Source organism: Natrix helvetica, assembly GCF_964273705.1.
Source record: "Natrix helvetica genome assembly, chromosome: Z".
NCBI lineage: Eukaryota > Metazoa > Chordata > Lepidosauria > Squamata > Natricidae > Natrix > Natrix helvetica.
In genome coordinates, this window is record NC_138554.1 from 54,558,785 (window position 1) to 54,578,913 (window position 20,129).

The following is a 20,129-nucleotide window of genomic DNA, read 5'->3' on the forward strand; positions in this document are numbered from 1 at the left end:
CGCAAGATATTAGATGGTTCCGCCCCAAGCGCCTGATGGAACCAGATAGGTTCCAGATGGAGCTTGGGCCACCTCCTGTAGACCTGACCCGCCCCCGGGTAGAGGACCTGGTAGCCGCATGGAATAATGCGACTGCCGGGGCCCTAGACCGAGTGGCGCCTTTGCGGCCTCTCCTGCGGCAACGAACCACCCTGGCCCCTTGGCTAACCGAGGAGCTAAGGGTGATGAAACGCCACAAGAGACGCCTAGAGAGTCGTTGGAGATCCTCCCGCTCCGAATTTGACCGAGCACAGGTACGAACCCACTTAAGGACGTACCTTGTGGCATTGAGAGCGGCCAAACGTCGACATTGTGCCGCTCTTATTGCATCCGCAGATAACCGCCCTGCCGCCCTGTTCCGGGTGACCCGCTCCCTTCTGTTTCAGAGGCCGCGGGAAGCCCCTTTACAGGGCAGGGCAGAGGAATTTGGGAAATATCTGCAGGATAAAATCGCTCAAATCCGGAGGGAATGGGTCCCTTTCAGTGGTCTAGTGGAGACGTCCGAGGCGAGTCTTGAGAGACCACTCTGGGAGGAGTTTGACTCGGTTGCCATCGAGGATTTGGACAGGTTACGTGGACGTCTGCGACCTACCACATGTTTATTGGACCCGTGCCCCTCCTGGCTTGTACTGGCATCCTGGGAGGTTACACGCGACTGGCTCCTGGGCCTAATGAATGCTTCGTTGGGCGAGGGGTCTCTGCCGGCCGCCTTGAAAGAGGCGGTGGTGAGACCCTTACTCAAGAAGCCTTCCCTGGACCCAACGGAGCTAGCCAATTATCGTCCTGTCTCCAACCTTCCCTTTTTAGCGAAGGTTGTAGAGAGTGTGGTGGCCTATCAGTTTCCACGACACCTGGAGGAAAATGATTATCTAGACCCGCGCCAGTCCGGCTTCCGACCCGGGCACAGCACGGAGATGGCCTTGGTTGCGTTGGCTGATGATCTCTGGAGGGCCAGAGATAGGGGTTGTTCCTCTGTCCTGGTCCTATTAGACCTCTCGGCGGCTTTTGATACCATCGACCATGGTATCCTGTTGCACCGGCTGGAGGGGTTGGGGGTTCAGGGCACTGTTTTACGGTGGTTCGGCTCCTTCCTCTCCGGCCGGACGCAACGTGTGTTGGCAGGGGAGCAGAGATCGACCCTGAGCCCCCTCACTTGTGGGGTGCCACAGGGGTCGGTTCTCTCGCCACTCCTGTTCAACACATATATGAAGCCACTGGGCGAGATCATTCGTGGTTTCGGGGTGGGATATCATCTGTACGCTGATGATACTCAGCTGTACATCTCCACCCCGAACCACCCCAACGAGGCCGTCGAAATGATGTCCCGGTGCTTGGAAGCCGTATGGGTCTGGATGGATGGCAACCGACTCAAACTCAACCCCTCCAAGACGGAGTGGCTGTGGCTTCCGGCCCCCCGGTTCAACCAGTTGCTTCCATCTCTGGCCATCGGGGGCGTGCAACTGGCCCCCATGGAGCGGACGCGCAATTTGGGCGTCCTCCTGGATGCCCAGCTGTCCATGGACGACCATGTAATAGCCGTGGCAAGGGGGGCGTTCCACCAGGTCCGCCTGGTGCGCCAATTGTGCCCCTTATTGGACCGGGATGCCTTACACACAGTCACTCATGCGCTGGTGACGTCTCGCCTAGACTACTGCAATGCTCTCTACGTGGGGCTTCCCTTGAGATGCACTCGGAGACTGCAGTTGGTCCAGAATGCGGCCGCGCAGGTGATTATGGCGAGTACCAGATACTCCCATGTAACACCTCTCCTGCGCGAGCTGCACTGGCTTCCTGTGGTCTATCAGGTGCGTTTCAAGGTTTTGATTACGATCTTTAAAGCGCTCCATGGCACAGGACCTAGTTACCTGCGGGATCGCATCCTGCCCCATACATCCCTGCGACCAATCCGCTCGCACAGAGAGGGACTTCTCCAGGTGCCGTCCACTAAACAGTGTCAGGGGGCGACACCTAGGAGCAGAGCCTTCTCTGTGATGGGCCCCGCTCCTTCCGTGTAAAGCTCAAGACCCACCTTTTCCAATTAGCTGGCCTGGCTCAACCATAGTTTTATCCCATTGCTCCTGGCAATCTTTTTAAATTTGTAATTTTAACTGAGGGTATTTTAATTGTTAATTTTAATTCTATTATTACTATTGTATGCTTTTAACGAGTGTTACCTCCTCCGGGTACGTGGATGTGTTTGTACGTATGTGTATATGTAATGTATGTATATGTATATATGTATGGGTTTTTACTGTACGCCGCCCCGAGTCCTTTTGGAGAGGGAGTGGCTAACAAATTAAATTCTATTCTATTCTATTCTATAAAAGAATACAATAACTTATTTATGATATAATTTCAGGATTATAAACCTTAAGCATTCTTAAGCAATGGTAATGTTCTGCCAAGAGTAAGAGCATAAAAGTGAACCAAAAGGATGGCTCTGCAATGTACTGAACATACCAGATTGAATAGGTAATTTTCAGATCTGAAAGGTTTCCAGGAAAGCAAGCTAACAAAAAGACTGTAATAATTCAATTGCTTTCCATCTTGACATCAAGCCATCAAGTCATCACGAAACAGCTTGAGCCAATAAGAGAAACAGCAAATACAAACTGTCATCTCCAATGAGATCATTTCTCTTTCCATGTGAATTAGATTTGGAACACAACATGGAACCTTGAAGAATACTTACAAAAGTTTAGATTGAATATCATGCATAGGTTTTAGATGAATATAGGTGCATATTTCTGTGCATTTTGGATATAGATTCAGCTTTCATTGAAAGAATGATTGAAGGAAAACAATGCTAGAATTATCCAATTCAATACGGAACATGGCATGTGAAATGTGTGTGTGTTTTGTAGATTTTCATGGGTACAGGTATGCAGGTCTTCGTGTATTCGGGTCTTTTCCTGTGTAAGATTGAGAGTATCTTGGTGATGTTTTGGCGAGGTCCCACTCGCCATCTTCAGGCTGGTGCTTTCAGCTTCGTGCTTGTGTGAGTAAAGCGTGATCAGAGCTGCCGTCTTTCTATAAATATTGGGGGGGGGTGTTGAGTGCTGGCTTTGTTGCTGTAAGCAGGTTGGTTGGCTGTGTTGTTACATCTTGATTAGTTGATGGAGTTGGTATATGCAGATTAGTCAGCTGTATTAGCTGTGTGCCCATTAGTCTTTTGTGTTGTAACGACCTGGGTAATGGGCTGTGTGATGACATCTTGAGCTCTAGTGTAGTGATATCCTGAGTCCTGTGCTGCAACATCCAGGGAGGTAGGCTGCGTTGTAACATCCTGAGCCTTTGCGTTGTAACCTCCTGAGTTCTGTGATGTAATGTCCTGAGCAGATGGCTGTGGTGTAACATCCCATGCTTTGGTTTGGCTCTGAGTTTGTAATCTGGCCATGTGTTCATGGTGTGTGTCAGTTTGCTTTGTGTGGGGGTCGGACGGGGGTGCAGCAGTTGGTGATGCCGCAGTGGTTTGGCTTCTGGATGGTGGTTGCATTTCGTCTATGGGATGGGTTTGGGTTTGAATCTGGTGAGGGTGATTGGTGGTGGCATCCTGTGTTGTTCTGGGTCTGGTGTCGGTTTTCAGGGCTGGGGCTCGTTTGTTGACTAGGACTAGTTTCCAGATGTCTGGTAGACGGGAGGTATCGTCAGGTTTATTCATGTTGTGGGGGTGTTTCTCTATTTCGACGGCTTCCATAATTATTATCTTGTTGAAGTGTTCAGTTTTGGAGATTAATTTGGTTCCTTCAAAATCAATTTCATGTCCTGTAGCTTTAAGGTGCTGGAAAAGGGAGGAAGTTTTTTCTTCTTTTCTGACTGCGTTCTTGTGTTCTGTAATGTGTGCATTTATTCTCCTATTAGTTTGCCCAATGTATCTGGCTGGGCAGATTTTGCATGGTATTTCATAGACTCCTTGGCTTTCTAGCTGGATCTTGTCTTTGGGGTTTCTTAAGATGTTGGCTATTTTTTGGTAAGTGTTGAAGGCTGTCTTGATATTGTGTTTGTGGAGAATTTTGCTGATTTTATCTGTGGTGTCTTTGATGTAAGGGAGGAAGGCGATGCCATCGTCCTGTTCTGTGTTTTAGTTCTTGGGGGGGTGTCTCCTTTTGGATTAGGTTTGTAATTGTGTTTCTTTGAAATCCGTTGGAAATTAATGCGTTTGTGAGAGTGTGGAATTCAGTTTTCAGGTGGTCTTTGTTGGCTAGGCGTTTGGTTCTGGAGATGAGGGTCTTGGCTACGGAGTTGATTGTGCAGGGTGATGATGGGATTGTGCGTTTAAGTAGCGGTTGATATTTTCTTTTTCTCCGGTAGATGGTGTGTCCTAGGGAGCCATTGGTTTTTTTGTCGATTAGGACATCCAGAAGGGAAGTTGGATTTTAGCTTCTATTTCCATAGTAAATTGTATTTTGGGGTGTAGGCTGTTGAGATGTTGTGAGGAAGTTTTCCAGTTTTTCCTTCTCGTGTGGCCAAATTACGAAAGTGTCATCTACATATCTTAGCCAGAGTTTGGATTTGTGTTCAGATTTATCTAAGGCGTTGGTTTCAAAATGTTCCATGTATAGATTTGCGATGACGGGTGAGAGGGGTGATCCCATAGGGGTGATCCCAACATAAAACATTTTCATGTTTCCAGCATATATATCTATAAACATGAAAACATGAAAAGACGAGACTCTTATCAGGATTACTAATTTTATAACTAAGTTTTCATAGTGAATCTTCATTTTTCAGGAGCTTGGATCCCCAAGCAGAACAGATTCCATTGGTGGTGAATTCCCAATACGAGTATGGAACACTGCTTCCTCTCTACAGAGACTTAGTTCCCTGGATACCTTCAGAGGGTAAATTGCAGTTCTGGATAATTTCTTACAATTTTTCTGTAAATGTCTTTGAAGATATTATCAGCTGAGATTTATAGGTGCAGTGGTATTCACCTTCGTGAAGTAGTAGTGGCAGCTACCAAGAGTGGAACCCACTTGTCCTTTACAGTGATGCTGTAAGTAATGAAAGAACAATAGAACAGGTACAATGTGTTAAAACTGATATAACTGGCACTTCCTGTTCTTTACTGTGTAAGGAACTGGACTCATGTGTAGATTCACTTCATATGTCCCTGAGGTAACAGAAATCATTATCTTGGTTTTGAAGGTTCTGATTTCAGGTTGTTGTCTGTTAAACAATTGAGCTTAGAGAACACAACACATTTAAGGCTCTTCTGGATGGGATTAATGAACTGGTACATGTGAGCAACATCGTATCTGCTTGAACCTTCATCAGATTTAATCTTGTTTTAGGGATTAGGATAATTTCCATTTTATTTTATTTTTTTGCATTGTTTATTTTTAATTGAGAAGCTGCTGCACCTTTTTTCTTTTGAGAAAATCTAAATTGTAGCAGAAGTAAGATCTGATAAAACCCCTGTTGATCAAAAGCATCTGTGGGTAATAAAAACACAGATTGCAATCAACACACCATTTTGAAATGTATGCACAAGATTATGGAAGAAGTGACATGAAAGAGGTTGTACTGTATGTTACCTGCTTGGGAAGGGCTAAACTAGTCTGCTGGGTTTCTTTAAGGAAATGAAAGAATATATCTATTTATTTTAAATACTTCTATTTCTTTGATGAGCTTTCTCAACCTGATGCCATTGACATGAACATCAGCATTGGGTGGCAATCAGGGAGATGTATCCTAACATATCTGGATTATCCATGTTGAGCGACTTGTTTATTTCGTAAATTTATGTGCCGCTCATCAGTGGTGGGATTCAAAATCTTTTACTACTGGTTCTGTGGGCATGGCTTGGTGGGCATGGCATGACTTGGTGGACGTGGCAGGGGAAGGTTACTGCAAAATCCCCATTTCCTCCAGATCAGCTGGGACTCGGGAGGCAGAGAATAGAGGGGGGCGGGGCCAGTCAGAGGTGGTGTTTACTGGTTCTCTGAACTACTCAAAATTTCCACTCTCGGTTCTTCAGAACTGGTCAGAATCTGCTGAATACCACTTCTGCCACCCATCTTATCAAAGATCCTGTCAGCTGAAAATCCTTGATTGAAAGGGGTTTATAGCATGTGTCCTCGGCCAGCACAGGTTCTCTAGAATCTGCAGTTTTCTGGTATGAAATGGGAATTTTGTTGAACTGGATGGATGAGAACAAATGTAAACTGGTTTTTGCAAGTTATCTTTGCCTACAATTTAAATTTGTTAAGCCAAGTTATTTTCCTCAATGCTTTATCAATTTATTTTCTATGAAATGTATGTTACAGGAACAGGAATTCAAAATCTTCTCTTTGGTAGGCTAAAGATATCTAGTTCCCTTAGACACTACATTATACAATGTAGTAGTAGGCAATTTATATTGTCCATATTTGTCTTTTTTTTTTTAAATGGCCATTTTTTTCCAGGTGAAAAATCCTGGAAGCCCCACCTCCAAGCTGAACTCACCTGAAAAAAATCTTGCTTCAGGTTTCTTCAAATGTCTTGTATTTATAGGCAAACCCAGTAGTGAAATGGGCATTTTCTGCTCATGTGATTCCAAGTCCTGGATAGAACTTTCATTCCGGCCCAAGAACTCTTAAAAGTTCCCATCACACTGGCTAGGCGAGCATGGTTCAGGGGGGGGGGGGAAATGAGCATTTTGAGATTGACCATATTCTTCTGGCAGCTATTTTGTGAAAGTATTCATGAAATCTTTTAAGTATTTCTGCTGGTCCCTTTTGATGTTGCTATATCTGACCCACCTACTCCATTAAAAAAAATTATTTGGTAACATTTAAATGACAATATATTCTCTGTGCTGTCACAATTTGAAAGAAAAAAATATTGATCAAATTTACTAATTTAAGACTTATTGAGAAACAATATTATTATAACAGTGAAAAAAGTGCCTTCAGAATTGTTAATATATGCATTCAGTGTGTGATTAGGATATCTATTTGACTTTATAGCCTGGCACTTACAATTATGATCTTTGTGAATTATGGTGGAGGAAAATATTGGTTCTTCAAGCATCAGAGCTGGAATGGTAAGATATTCAAAATCCATTTGTTCTCCCACATTAATTATATGAAATGAAATTGCCTCATTTACTGTTCTGCTTTGGGAGTTTGGGAGTTTTTAAAAGTCCGCTGTTCCAACTAATGTTCAGGAAGGCGAACTGACAGTTGTAGTTGGACAAGCAGAGAAAGAGGAAAAAGGGAGGAATGGGTCCTGTATGTAGTTTGAAATAAATTCTTCTTTTTTTAATTTATTCACTTCAGAATACTACTTCTCAATGTGCGGACCTTTTACTATGTCTTTTAGAAAGTTCAGAGTTTATTTGTTAACACTTAATGATAGTTTAGAACCAAATAGTGTATTTAATTATCTAACAGTAGTAGTTCTACATTGTTATGAACATTAATTGTTAATGTCTGTTTCTCTTTATAGGCTTAACAGTAGCAGACCTCGTCTTTCCATGGTAATTCATGTTTTATACTAATAGCTTGAATTTAACTATAAATCCATTCAGAAGAAATTCATATGGGAATATCTCTAATTTGGTCTGTCGGTTTGGTCAGGACAAGTTTAGTTGGATTCTTAATCATCCAAATGGTTACTGTTTCCAGTGACTTTCTTTAAACTGTAGTTTTAGAATAAGATGGTAATAAGTAAATGCAATTCCAAAACTTTATTTTTAAAAAATCATTGGATTTTTAAATACAATTTCTAAAGTTGTTTTTCCAAAGCATAAAAACATTAACATTGTCATGCAGTTCATATAACAGAAGGCTGCTCTAGATTTCCCCACCATAAGAGAGGCCCACTGTTTCTCAAAAAAAGAAATACCTCATCTCAGCTACAGTCAGTTGCAAATGTGACATCACCCTGCCTTTTGTTGCTCTTCCTATCCCTCTGCTGGCTCAAGTTTCCTAAGTGGTCCATCTGCTCAATTTCTTCCATCATATGCAGATGTTTCATTGCTGAGATAGGACTAGGTTTGGAAGTTCATGCAGAAAGTGCTTCTTTGAGCTGGCATAATTTTCTGCTGGTTTCCCCCTCTCCTTGCACTATGTTCTTATTTTTGCAGTTTTCCTCAGCAAATCTAAATATTCATTCTTTCACAGTCAATTATATTTGATATTTCAGTAGAAGTCTATTTCAATCTATTTTTCCATCTAATTTAAAGAATTTTTACCAGCGACAATAATGTGATTTCACTGAGGAAGTTATACTTCAAGAAGTGGTAGTACTCACCACTTCTGGAGGCAAACTGTTCCATTGATTAATTGTTCTTACTGTCAGAAATTTATCCTTAATTCTTAATTCTAGATTGAATCTTTGTTTGATAGATTTCAATAAGTTACTTTGCATTCTGCCTTTAGGTGCTTTGGGGAATAGGTCAACCCACTCTTCTCTATGACAGGTCCTCAAATATTGGAAGACTGCTATCATGTCACACCCTACTCCTTTTCTTTCTTTGTTAGACATACCCAAATTCCTACAACTGTTTGTCATATTTTCGCCTCAATCCTCTAATCGACTTTGTTGCTCTTCTCTCAACTCTTTCTAGAGTATCAACATCCTTTTTGTATTGTAGTTTCCAAACTGGACACAGTATTCCATGTGTGGTCTTACCAAGGGATTATAAAGCAGTACAACACGTGATCTTGACACTATCCTTTTGTTGATTCAGACTAGGACTGTGTTGATTTTTTGGCGGCTGCAGCACACTGCTAACTCATACTTAATAGTTGTTTACTAGGCTTCCCAGATCCCAGTTTACTGCTCTTAAGCCAGGTATCACCTATTCTATTCCTGGGCATTTGGGTTTTCTTGCATAAGTATAAAAGTTTACTTTTCCCATCACTAAATTGCATTTTGTTGGATAGGGCCAGTATTAAAGTCTGTCAAGTTCCTTCTGGATCTTGAGATCATCTTCTAAAATGTTGGCTATTCTCTCCAGCTTGCTGTCATCTGCAAGGATGAGAGGATAGAAGTTCCTCTTCTATCCTCTCTTCCAAATAGTTTATGAAGATGTTGAAAAGTATTAGCCCTAAAACAGACTCTTAAGGTGCCCCACTGCATACTTGCCTCTATATCGATATAGTTTCATTGAAGACTACACTCTGAGTGCAGTTGGTCAGCCAAATGCAAATCTATCTGGTGATGATGCTGTCTATCCTACATTTTTCTATATTATGAAGAAGTAGCCTATGTCTAAACAGTTTGGGTAAAGGAGGACTTTTGGATGAAAATTTGGAAAGTAATAGATACAAGGAAGGCTCTTGCCAAATTGGTAAGTGAAAAATAGAATTTTGAAGTAGTTGATCTTTTATTATATAAAAATATGTTCCACATACTTTGTAGTATGGAGCCCACAAAAGAACTGCTGAGAATATGTATGTTAAAGAAGAGCTCAAGTCTTTTGCATTTTCTAGTAATATTGAAACAAAAAAATACCGTATTTTTCAGAGTATAAGACATACCAGAGTATAAGACGCACCAAGATTTTGAAGAGGCAATTTTTTAAAAAATGTGGGTAGATAGATAGAGGGATAGAGAGGGAGAGAAAGAGAGAAATATAGTAGGAGGTAGGGAGAGAGAGAGTAGTTAGGTAGGTAGATAAAGGGAGAGAGAGAGAGAGAAATAGAAACAGAGTGAAATAGAGAAATACAGTAGGTAGGTAGGCAGAGAGAGTGTGTGTGTAGGTAGGTAGGTAGAGGGATAGAGAGAAATAGAGAGAGAGAAATACAATAGATAGGCAGGGAGAGAGAGAGTAGGTATGTAGCTAGATATTTCCAGGTGTATTTATTCATGTGCTGGAGAAGGAAATCGCTAACAATCTGCAGCACCTAAGACTTTGTTTCTGCTGGCACAGCACTTGATCCATGTAATTCTCATCAATCAGTTTGCAAAAACGGCCCCATTTTTTTTGTCAAAAAATTGCATGCATAGCCTTATTGACGCTTATAAAGTACTGCTGGGGGCTGGAGGGGCAAAAAACAGCCAATTTTTCACTCATTTCTGCCCTCCTCAGCCCCCAGGAGCTCTCTGAAAGCCTTCATAAGGCTATGCACGGCCATTTTGGTGAAGGGGCGGGGCTTCAGGAGGCAAAAAATGCTGTATTCGATGTATAAGACACACCCAGATTTTCAGCCTCTTTTTTGAGGAAAAAAGGTGTGTCTTATACTCAGAAAAATACTGTAATTTTCTGGAATTTATTGTAGATCTTTGGGAAAGAGAGGACTGTTCACTGTTTTTCTAATATTCAAATTGTCCCCCTTTCATTTCCAATACAAGATTCATATTTGTTTCTCTATAGTTTCTCAGTTCTTGAAGTTAATTTCATCCTCAGATAATATATGTCTTTTTCTGATTTTCTGTTTCTCCTTTTCATTTCTAGGTTTGTATTTATTATGGGCACCTCTATTTCACTGTCCTTCAGTGTCATGTTAAGACGGGGATGTTCCAAATGGCAATTGCTGGGCAAAGTCTTATGGAGAAGTCTCCTCCTATTTTTAATAGGACTAATAGTTGTAAACCCAAATTATTGCCTTGGACCACGTAAGTGCTAAGAGATTTATATTTTTTATATTGACTAAAAATGTGCCCTTTGTATATCACAACAGAATTTTGAAAAAACTGAAATTCATACAGGTAGAACTATGTACAAACCGTTGCAACTACATGAGTTCTTGCAAAGTAGTACCATGTTTCCCCGAAAATGAGGCCTATCCTGAAAATAAGCCCTAGCTTGATTTTTAGGGGTGCATCTAATGTAAGCCCTAGCCCAAAAATAAGTCCTAGTTAAGACCCCACTGTCTAATTGAATGAGATGGGTTGAGGTGCATGTGTAAAAATCAAGCTAGGACGGGGGTGGGGAGTGGAGCTGCCCCACGTGCCTCACACCCGCTTACTTTAGGACTGGCGCAGCCAGGCCTCCCATGCCCTGACTCCAAGACATGTTGTGTCGCTGCCGGACTTCTGCAGCCACTTATGGCTGGATGTCACGTGGCACATTGCACGAGTGCTGCTGCTCGCAACCAAATGCCATGTGACTCATTGCACCACTGTTCTGCAAGCAGTGGCACCAGCACGATACACCACATGGGTTCTGCCTGGAAGCAGCTGCAGAGGAACTGAGGCAGCGGCACAACAGGTCTTGGAGGCCTGGCTGTGGTGGTCCTAAGATAAGAAGGTAAAACATCCCCCGAAAATAAGACATGCTTATTTTGGGGCCCAAAAGAAAATAAGACCGGGTCGTATTTTGGGAAAAACATGATAATTACTTTTCATATTGTTTCCAAATCATTGTAACATCTCACCTTAATGCACATAAAGGGTGTAAATCTAAGTATTATAAAGGGAGTGGAGTAAAATGACTTCGGAAGCAACATGATAGTTTTTAATCCAGTGTATCATATTGGAGTTGAAAAAACATTCTTTTTTTCTTCTATTATTCACCTCAGAAGTTACATAAATTAAAGCTGTTTAGTAAAATTCTCTTATTTATACATTGAAGAGATTCCTATCAATCTGTATGCTGAAGTGATCATGCAGAAATTAGACCTAGAACTGATTTGGGGTGAAGATTGGAGGCAGAACCATAAAGTTATTTGAGAAAGGCAGATGATACAACAGCTGAAAATAAGGAACACCTGGAAAAAATTATCTGGAAAATTCAGGATGAAAGTGAAAAAAAGTAGGATTGAGTCTTAACTTCAGGAAAACAAAGATAATGACAACAGCTGCAAATGAATATGAGATGTTTAAAATGAACAAGGAGGAAATTGAATTAGTTTAAGAATTTATCTTCAAAAATAGTTCAAGATGGTAGTCTCACACTTGAAATCAAAGACAGGATAACCTAAGCTGCACTGCTTAAGCAAGGGATATTAATATAAATACAAAAAGCAGACTAGTTAGAGAAATAGTCTTCCCTATAATGATGTATGGATATGAGAGTTGGACACTAAGAATAGCTGATTAAAGAAGAATTGATGCCTTTGAACTGAGGTGTTGACATAAATTATTGCATATACCATGGAGAGCCATAGAGGTGTTCTGATTTATAAAAATTCAGAAACATCACTAGAAGCCAAAATTACAAGACTGTGCCTGATTTACTTCGGCCATGCATGCAAATTCATTGGAGAAGTCAATGATGCTAGGAATGGTTAGTGGATCAAAAAGAAGGGGCAAGTAAAGAACAGACTGGCTTGATTCTGTCCAACCTGATTCAAAGAAGCTGTGCTTGACAAGTTAACATGGAGAGCACTTGTCTATAGTCACCAAGTGTCATGGCCCCGTCAGAGCCTGGGGCTGAGGAGAAGGACAAGGCAGAGTTGGGGCATGACCTCTCTGACTCTGGAGGAGCGACCAATGGAGCAGGACAAGGCAGTCCCAGGTCCCTCAGGTCTTGGAAAGGTGGTCAGCAACAGAGAGAGGGCTCAGGATGACCAAGGGAGGGAGGAGAAGAGGGAAAGAGTAGGCAGTGGAGCAGAGGACTGACGGAGCTCCAGGGAGGAGTGATTGCATCCCCTGCCTGATCCTCAATCACAAAGGTTGGAGAAGAGGTAGGATCAGCGCAGGGCAAACCAAAAGCCGCTGGGGGAGGTCGCCCCGCCCTTTGTCACAAGGCTCACCTGGGGAATAAGATTTAAAGAGACGCCCAGGGGTGGGGTGCTTGTTGAGAATAAGTGTTGCTTTTTTCTAATATGCTTGGTGACATGTTGCCACCTTGTCTTAACTGTGCTTAGCCTTGCTTTGCGTGGGTTCAACTTGCCTTGCTTTGCCTGGCCTGGCCATTGGCAAGTACCCAGCGACACAGCTCTGTTTTGAGTTGTGCTGCAGCCCCAGCGACCCCTCCATGTGACAAGGACTCCCTGGAACCAGGTTTCCTGAACTCACAGCAGCCAGGAACAGCAGCATGTGTTTGTTTGGAGTTTTGCTCTTGGACTTACAATGAATTGTGGGAACTCTTTTTTGGAGCAATAAAGGGAGTTCACTTCTGCTGTGTTGCTTTCATGCCCAGCCCTGAGTCATCACACCAAGATTCAGACCTGACTGAACAGTTAAAACTAAATAATAATTACACAGGACTAGGTGTGACTTGATAGCACTTTTTCAATATTTGAATAACTGCCAACGAAACGAGGGAGTGACATATTCTCCAACACACTTATCAAAGAGAGATCCAGACTAGAACTAAGGAGAAATTTCCTGACAATGAGAACAAGTAATCGCTTGATTAGCTAACTCCATAAGTTATGAGTGCTCCATCACTGGAGGTTTTTAAGAAGAGTGTGGACAGCCATTTAAAATAGCATAAGGTCTTTGACTTGAGCAGAAAGTTGGGTTACAAGACCTTTCAAGTCTTTTACAACTCTCTTATTCTGTTACCGTTACATTCACACAGAGTAGCACCACATTTCTAACATAGAAAAATAAAAAATGGGATATCTTTGTCTGGGCACAGTAGAATTCGAAAATAGGGGAGCTGTGCGTTTCAGTGATCTTTAAAAGCTAATATACTATATAGCCTGTTATTTTGACATTTCCAAACATGAATGAATTTTTATCTAATTACATACCTATTTATAGAAAAAAGATTGAATGATAAAGGAATTCAGTTGAGAAATTTCATAAATGTTCAAAATCCTTTTGTAAAGAATTTTGTTTTAGAGCAATATAGCCAGGGTAGCTTGAACACCTACCGTATTTTTTTCGGCATATAAGGCACATCTATTTCCCCGAAAAAAAGGTGAAAATCTGGGTGCTTTTTATACACTGAATACAGCATTTTTGGCCTACTGAAACCCCACCCCCTTTGCAAAAATGGAGGTGCAAAGTGCTCCTGGGGGCTGGGGAGGGCAAAAACGAGCAAAATATGGATCATTTTTGCCCCCCCCGGCCCCCAGGAGCACTGTACAAGCCTCCCAAAGCTCTGCATGCCCCCCTTGTTTTGCAAAATATGGGCTGTTTTTTGTTCGTTTTTGACCCCACCCCACCAGGAGCACTCTACAAGTCTTCCAAAGCTCTGCATGCCCTCCCCTTTTTTTTGTGCAAAAAACGAGGCATGTAGAGGTTTGTGAAGCCTGCAGAATGCAAGAAGTTTTTTTTTTAATTTACCTCTTCAAAATCATGGTGTGTCTATTCTGAAAAATATGGTAAGTAAGAAAGGGGAACAAGAAATTGATGACTATTAAAATTAATACTGGAATTATTAGCTTCAATAGTCTCCCTTAAAAAAATTACCTTTCTCATTTCCAATCAAGAAAATTAATTTTCCTTGTTTGCTACAGAATATTTCTTAAAGTAATTGGGTTAATTTGCTTAGATTAAAATAGTTATAACACTATTAATTTGGAAACAGTATATATATTGGACAGTACTTCTGCATCCATTATTCTGTAAACTTTTATGCTCACTTGTATTGCTTTTATTTGTTTTGCTTTTTTAGTTTCCTTGGATAATCTACGAATTCCAGGTGTGCTCCAAAGATTGGCTTGCACATATTTTGTTGTTGCGACACTAGAACTGCTCTTCGTCAAACCTGCACCTGAGAACAGTACTCTGGTCAGTGAATGGTTTAATAGTAGTATTTCAACTTAAAGTGAAGAGAGTATTGGCTTTTCCTAATTCAAAGTATTTAATTAAAACTCTGCTTCAATATGAAATTTAGAAAAAGCGAAATAGAGCTTATTGAATGTATCAAATACAAGTTATCAGTTATCTCCCTTGCTTCAATAGTTAATTTACCCCAATATCTATGGAAATTCTAAGTCATCCACATCATGATTGTCCCAAAGGTACTTTTTCAAAAAGCAATTGGATTTTCTTTGTTTTTCCTTTTTACACTTCTCATTCAAGAAGCTTCTTCAGTTATGACTTAATGATGGAGAATGGAAGGATTTATTTCCCTGCAGTCATCTGGTTGTTAGCATTCTCTCTGAGAGTCATTGAGGCCATTTGGAGGTTTATCTGTGCCCTCAGGGTCATCTGAATAGTACAAATGGGTGTGGAACCTTGGAACTGTGTTGTAAATAGGAGATAGGTGGCATTGTGTCCCTCCCCACCTGTTGAGAGAGGACTGTTCAATTTTAATATTGAATTTAATATTGAGCCACCGCGTCCGCAAGGAAGCAATAGAGTTTTAGAAAAGATTTAGACAGAAGTATCTTTTTTCAGAACACTTTAAAGAACAATACATCAGAATAATTTTCCAAGCATACAGGGCTTTTGTGCTGCTATTGCATTTTAAGAGTGTCATCTGGTGGAGTTGTTCCTGAATTAAAGCTTCTCCTGAAGTAAAGTAAATTAGGTCAAAAAGGGGCCTTCAGGCATCCCGTAGAAGCCTAGATTATTAAACTTTTCAAGAATAAAGTTGCTAATTTTTGCTTCTTGTTCTTGCCATTCAGAATTTGAAATGGGTTTAGGTTATAGAATGTTTACTACCTGAACATAGTTCTTTGATCTATTTCTTAGAACAGACAAAAGAGGCAGCACTTAGCTTTAAAGTCCAAAACAAAATGGAGTCCTTCTCTTCCACATCAATTGAACTATGTATTAAACATACAAGTATAAAGCACTCCTTCAAATATCTAGATAGTGTAGGTGATGAACCAAAGAAAGGAGTGAGGAATGGGTTTTGGGATTAGATAGGCCTTTCCTAATGCTTTATTGGGGTGCTTTATTTTTGCTAGCTGTTTTAATGTTTAATACTGTTAACATTTGTTTAATTTTTTCTTTGTTAATGAATGTATTTCTTTCCTTATGGATTCCTCAAAAAATTGAAAATGGAAGTATGGTAAAATTAAGTAATTAGATAATAAATCAGTTATCTGACTGTAATGCTTGATCTGGACTGAGAACTACTGAAATAGTTTAGACACTGAATGCAAGTGTATTCACATTAGTTTTTCTTTTCCATTCTGGAAAAAAAAGATTGGCCCATATGTCAGTGGCTGAAGTTAACTAGTGTTATGAAGATATTAAATAGAAGAAAACCTCTTGAAAGTATACAAATTGTGTTAATAAATACCTTCAGCAAATTCAGCACTTGTGGGAGTTTCCAATGAAACTTGAATTACTCACATTTTACCTTTCTTTCTATGTTTTAATAGGAAACTTCCTATCCTGCTCTTCAGGATATTCTTCCTTATTGGCCCCAGTGGCTTTTTATGTTGGCTCTTGAAGGACTTTGGCTGTGTCTCACCTTCCTTTTGAGTGTACCTGGGTGTCCAAAGTCAGTTGAAGCTTAAATTCTTTTTTTTCAATGCTATTTTTTCCAGATACCTATAAGATTTAATATGCTGTTCCAATTAATAACACTGCAATGTTTAACATTCAAATAATATTTATTTGCCATTAGTTAACTTGAGGGACAACTGGCTACAATATTCTCATGACTACTTCAGTTTTAACCGCAACAATACACGATCTCACAATAGATACAAACTTAATGTAAATTGCTCCAAACTCGATTGCAGAAAATACAACTTCAGCAACAGAGTGGTCAATGCCTGGAATGTACTACCTGACTCTGTGGTTTCATCCCCAAACCCCCATAACTTTAACCTTAGACTTTCTACTGTTGACCTCACCCTATTCCTACGAGGTCTGTAAGGGGGCGTGCATAAGCGCAACAACATGCCTACCATTTCTGTCCTACTGTCCCCACTTATTTGTATCCATTTCCTGTATTCATAATCATGTTTATACTTATATCTGTTATCCTATACATGCTTGACAAAATAAATAAAATTTAAAATTAAATAAAATTAAATTAAGAAGCTTCACTGAAATCAGTTGGAGCTAGCTATTCCAGGAGTGCTATTTATCCCTGACTACTTTTTTTTTATTTTAGTGATTCGCATATGGAACTTCTAAAGGGCGGTGAAGATGGGTTAGATATGATAGTCAGGCTAAGAATTTTGTCATGAGGTTCCTGTTTTGGGATTTTGATAAACAGTGGGAACGGCAGTAAAATGAAATGATGGACATTGGCCAGTTGCGGAAATTGTTGACATATTCTGGAAGCCATTGTACAATCTTAATAGTTTGCAAAGCTGCTTTCTCATAAACACTACACAAAAAGAGCTCTTGACCTTTTCAAATCAGTTTGATCACACCCATGCTAACATGTGACTCACAGATATATTTTTTCTCCCCTCCTGTAGAGGCTACCTTGGACCTGGAGGTATTGGCAGCTTTGGAAAGTTTCCCAACTGTACTGGAGGGGCAGCAGCTTACATTGATCATTTGCTTCTAGGAGGAAAACATATCTATCAACATCCATCTTCTAATGTAAGTTAAACATTCCAAACATCTATCAACTATTTGTAAAATGATTCAACCTGGTTAAAAGTTTTATCACTGCTTATTAAGAATATTGGAAGGCAAATCGTGATTTCAATTTTTGTAATTCTTCAAAATTGCTGCCAGCTTCTTATTTTCTGTAGTTATTCCTTGAAATCAAGTAACTGTTCTTAATGTGTTCACATATTTTCATTAGAAATATTTTTAAAATGTAAAGAAAATACAGATTATGTGACAGAACTTTCACTTACAATTTCATTCAAATAAGGAAATCAACATTACCATTCTTTAATTTCTTAAAGTAATTTTATGATTGCACATTGCAGAAATAGTTGAGGCTCTCCATCTCTAAGACTTTAGAAAGCAGATAAGAAATGCAATGGCTGGAGCAATTTCACCTAGTTTTCAGTAAGTTTTAGTGCTAGCAATAAGTAGAATGGCCTGGCTATTTTTTCCCATCTTCACTTCATTTAACTTAAATTATGTCCTATTGAACAATAATTTCAGTGAATTACTGCTATAGTTATCACAATTATGCATTTGTAATAGCTCTAAATTTACTTTAGGTCTCCTATTTTCAAATAAATAAATACATTTAAAATAAAATAAATATAACAAATAAAATTTCTCCATCCTGCTGTCTAACACTAGGTGACAGCAGGCACAGTAATTCCCATGCTATTTCTACTGCAACTGGAATGAAATAACTATGCCTATGTGTTGCTCCCAGTCTCATGACATAGAAATTAGATCTAAAGCTCTGCATGGGGCTACCCAACATCATTCTGAAGCTTCAACTGGAAGTATAGGCAGTCTTTGGATCCCCTAGAGTGGTCTATGTTACACTTCTGTTCTGCGAGCTGCATTTGACTGCTGGTTTGCTTTTGGGGTATTGGTTATTATCTATAAAGCCCTGCATGGCATGAATCCAGATTAAATGAAGAACCATCTCAACCATGCTGGGTAGAGGATGCATGTTGAACATCCCATTGGTCAAGGAATTCTAGCTGGTGGGGTCCAGAATTAAGAGCCTTCTCTGCCATGGTGCCAGCCCTTTGGAGCATCTTGTGCCCCTGGGGTGAGATGTGCCCTCACCCTTCTTCATTAAGAGTCTGAAGCTCTGGCTGTGCCATTTGGCCTGGGGCCTCAATGGTACCTCCCCTACTATGCATCCTACTTCCATTTTTTAATCATAACTTTGTATTCTTACTTACTGTTTTGTATACTTATATATTTACTTACTGTTCTTAGTTTTATCTTTCTATCCATTTATATGTATGGTTTTACTGCTTTTAATGTAAATCGCCCAGAGGCATCTACAGTGAGATGGACGACAAACAAATTTTATAAATAGTTGCTAAATAGTTTAGTATTGCTAAATCAAATTGTATTTAAATTAGCAACTAATGTTTCTATAAAATTAAACAGAATTTCTGATGTACCTTTCTCAATCTATAGGTGTTGTATCTTACTACAGTCCCCTTTGACCCTGAAGGAATTTTAGGAACAATAAATTCTGTTCTTATGGCATTTTTGGGACTTCAGGTATTGTATTCTCTTGCTCTACATAAGCAAAAAAAAGCTTTATCAAGTGCTATATAGAAAGATGAGAGATTATAATTCTCTATATGAGTATGAGGGGTGGGTAGCCCTTCCATAGGTATAATAATACAAGTGTTGTTCAAATAGGTTTTTTGGAACAACACAAGGGAATACTTATTTTAACATTTCAAACAAGTCATAGAACGTCAGAATTATTTATTTAATAACTGATTTACATTACAATGCAGAAAAACCTTAATATGGTTAAGAAAAACATACTTCAAAATCAGATTAGATGAAGATATTAATAAAACTATTTAATGCTACATTAGATTTAATGCTGCAATATTTACATCATGAAGTTTCACTCTATTAGTCTGCTAAAGCCATCCTAAGCCACATTTAATGTTCTTGTTTTTCTTCAAGGGAGGAAAAATTCTTTTGTTTTATAAAGATCAGCATAAGGAAATAATTCTTCGGTTTTTTGTGTGGGGTATAATAATGGTAAGTTACAAATATTGCCTTGTTAGGTCAAGTACTATATTTATTTATCAATTCTTTTAAAGTGTGTTGTTTTCTGGTAAATTTGGCTCAAAAGTGATGAATATTTCCTTTGCAATAAACCGAATTTCAGTTCTTTAGAGGATCACACTTAGAATGTAAATTAAAATATGCAAAAATAAGAAAACACCTATCATCTCTAGATGGATTCAAATTACCAGGTCCTGATGGACTACATTCCAGAATTCTGAAGGAACTGACAAATGTGATTTCAGAACCATTGAAACATAGCTTTCAAAGTTCTTGGATCACCAGAGAACTGCCTGAAGATTGGAAAAGAGTTGACATGGCCCCCATCTTAAAAAATGGGTGGGGGGGAATAGATCCAGGAAAATACAGACCAATCAGCCTAATATCAATCCCTGGGAAGATCTTGGAAAAGATAATCAAGGAACAAATCTGCAAACACCTAGACGCAAACAACATTAAAACAGAAGCCAAAAACAGATCATGCCAAACAAATCTCATTTCATTCTTTGACAAAGGGACAAAATTAGTAGATCAGCAAAATGCTATGGACATAGTACACTTAGATTTCAGTACAGCATTTGATAAAGTAACCAAAACCTACTTCTTGGCAAGCTAGTAAAATGTGGGATAGACGGCACCACCAGCAGGTGGGTTTGTTACTGGCTGACAAATTGTACTCAGTGTGTAGTCTTCAATGGAACTATATCCGTATG

At 39.8% G+C, this 20,129-nt stretch overlaps 1 protein-coding gene across 2 annotated transcripts in view; it reads left to right on the forward strand.

The window, feature by feature from the left end:
* Positions 1-20,129, forward strand: part of HGSNAT (heparan-alpha-glucosaminide N-acetyltransferase) — a 40,211-nt gene that overhangs the window by 12,108 nt on the left and 7,974 nt on the right. For both annotated transcript variants that reach the window (XM_081971206.1, XM_081971205.1), the window contains exons 7-15: positions 4,771-4,880; positions 6,990-7,066; positions 7,471-7,501; positions 10,427-10,587; positions 14,486-14,601; positions 16,149-16,270; positions 17,205-17,331; positions 18,802-18,888; positions 19,312-19,389. In XM_081971206.1, coding sequence (XP_081827332.1) covers positions 4,771-4,880; positions 6,990-7,066; positions 7,471-7,501; positions 10,427-10,587; positions 14,486-14,601; positions 16,149-16,270; positions 17,205-17,331; positions 18,802-18,888; positions 19,312-19,389 — 909 coding nt within the window. The remainder of the gene's footprint in view (positions 1-4,770; positions 4,881-6,989; positions 7,067-7,470; positions 7,502-10,426; positions 10,588-14,485; positions 14,602-16,148; positions 16,271-17,204; positions 17,332-18,801; positions 18,889-19,311; positions 19,390-20,129) is intronic.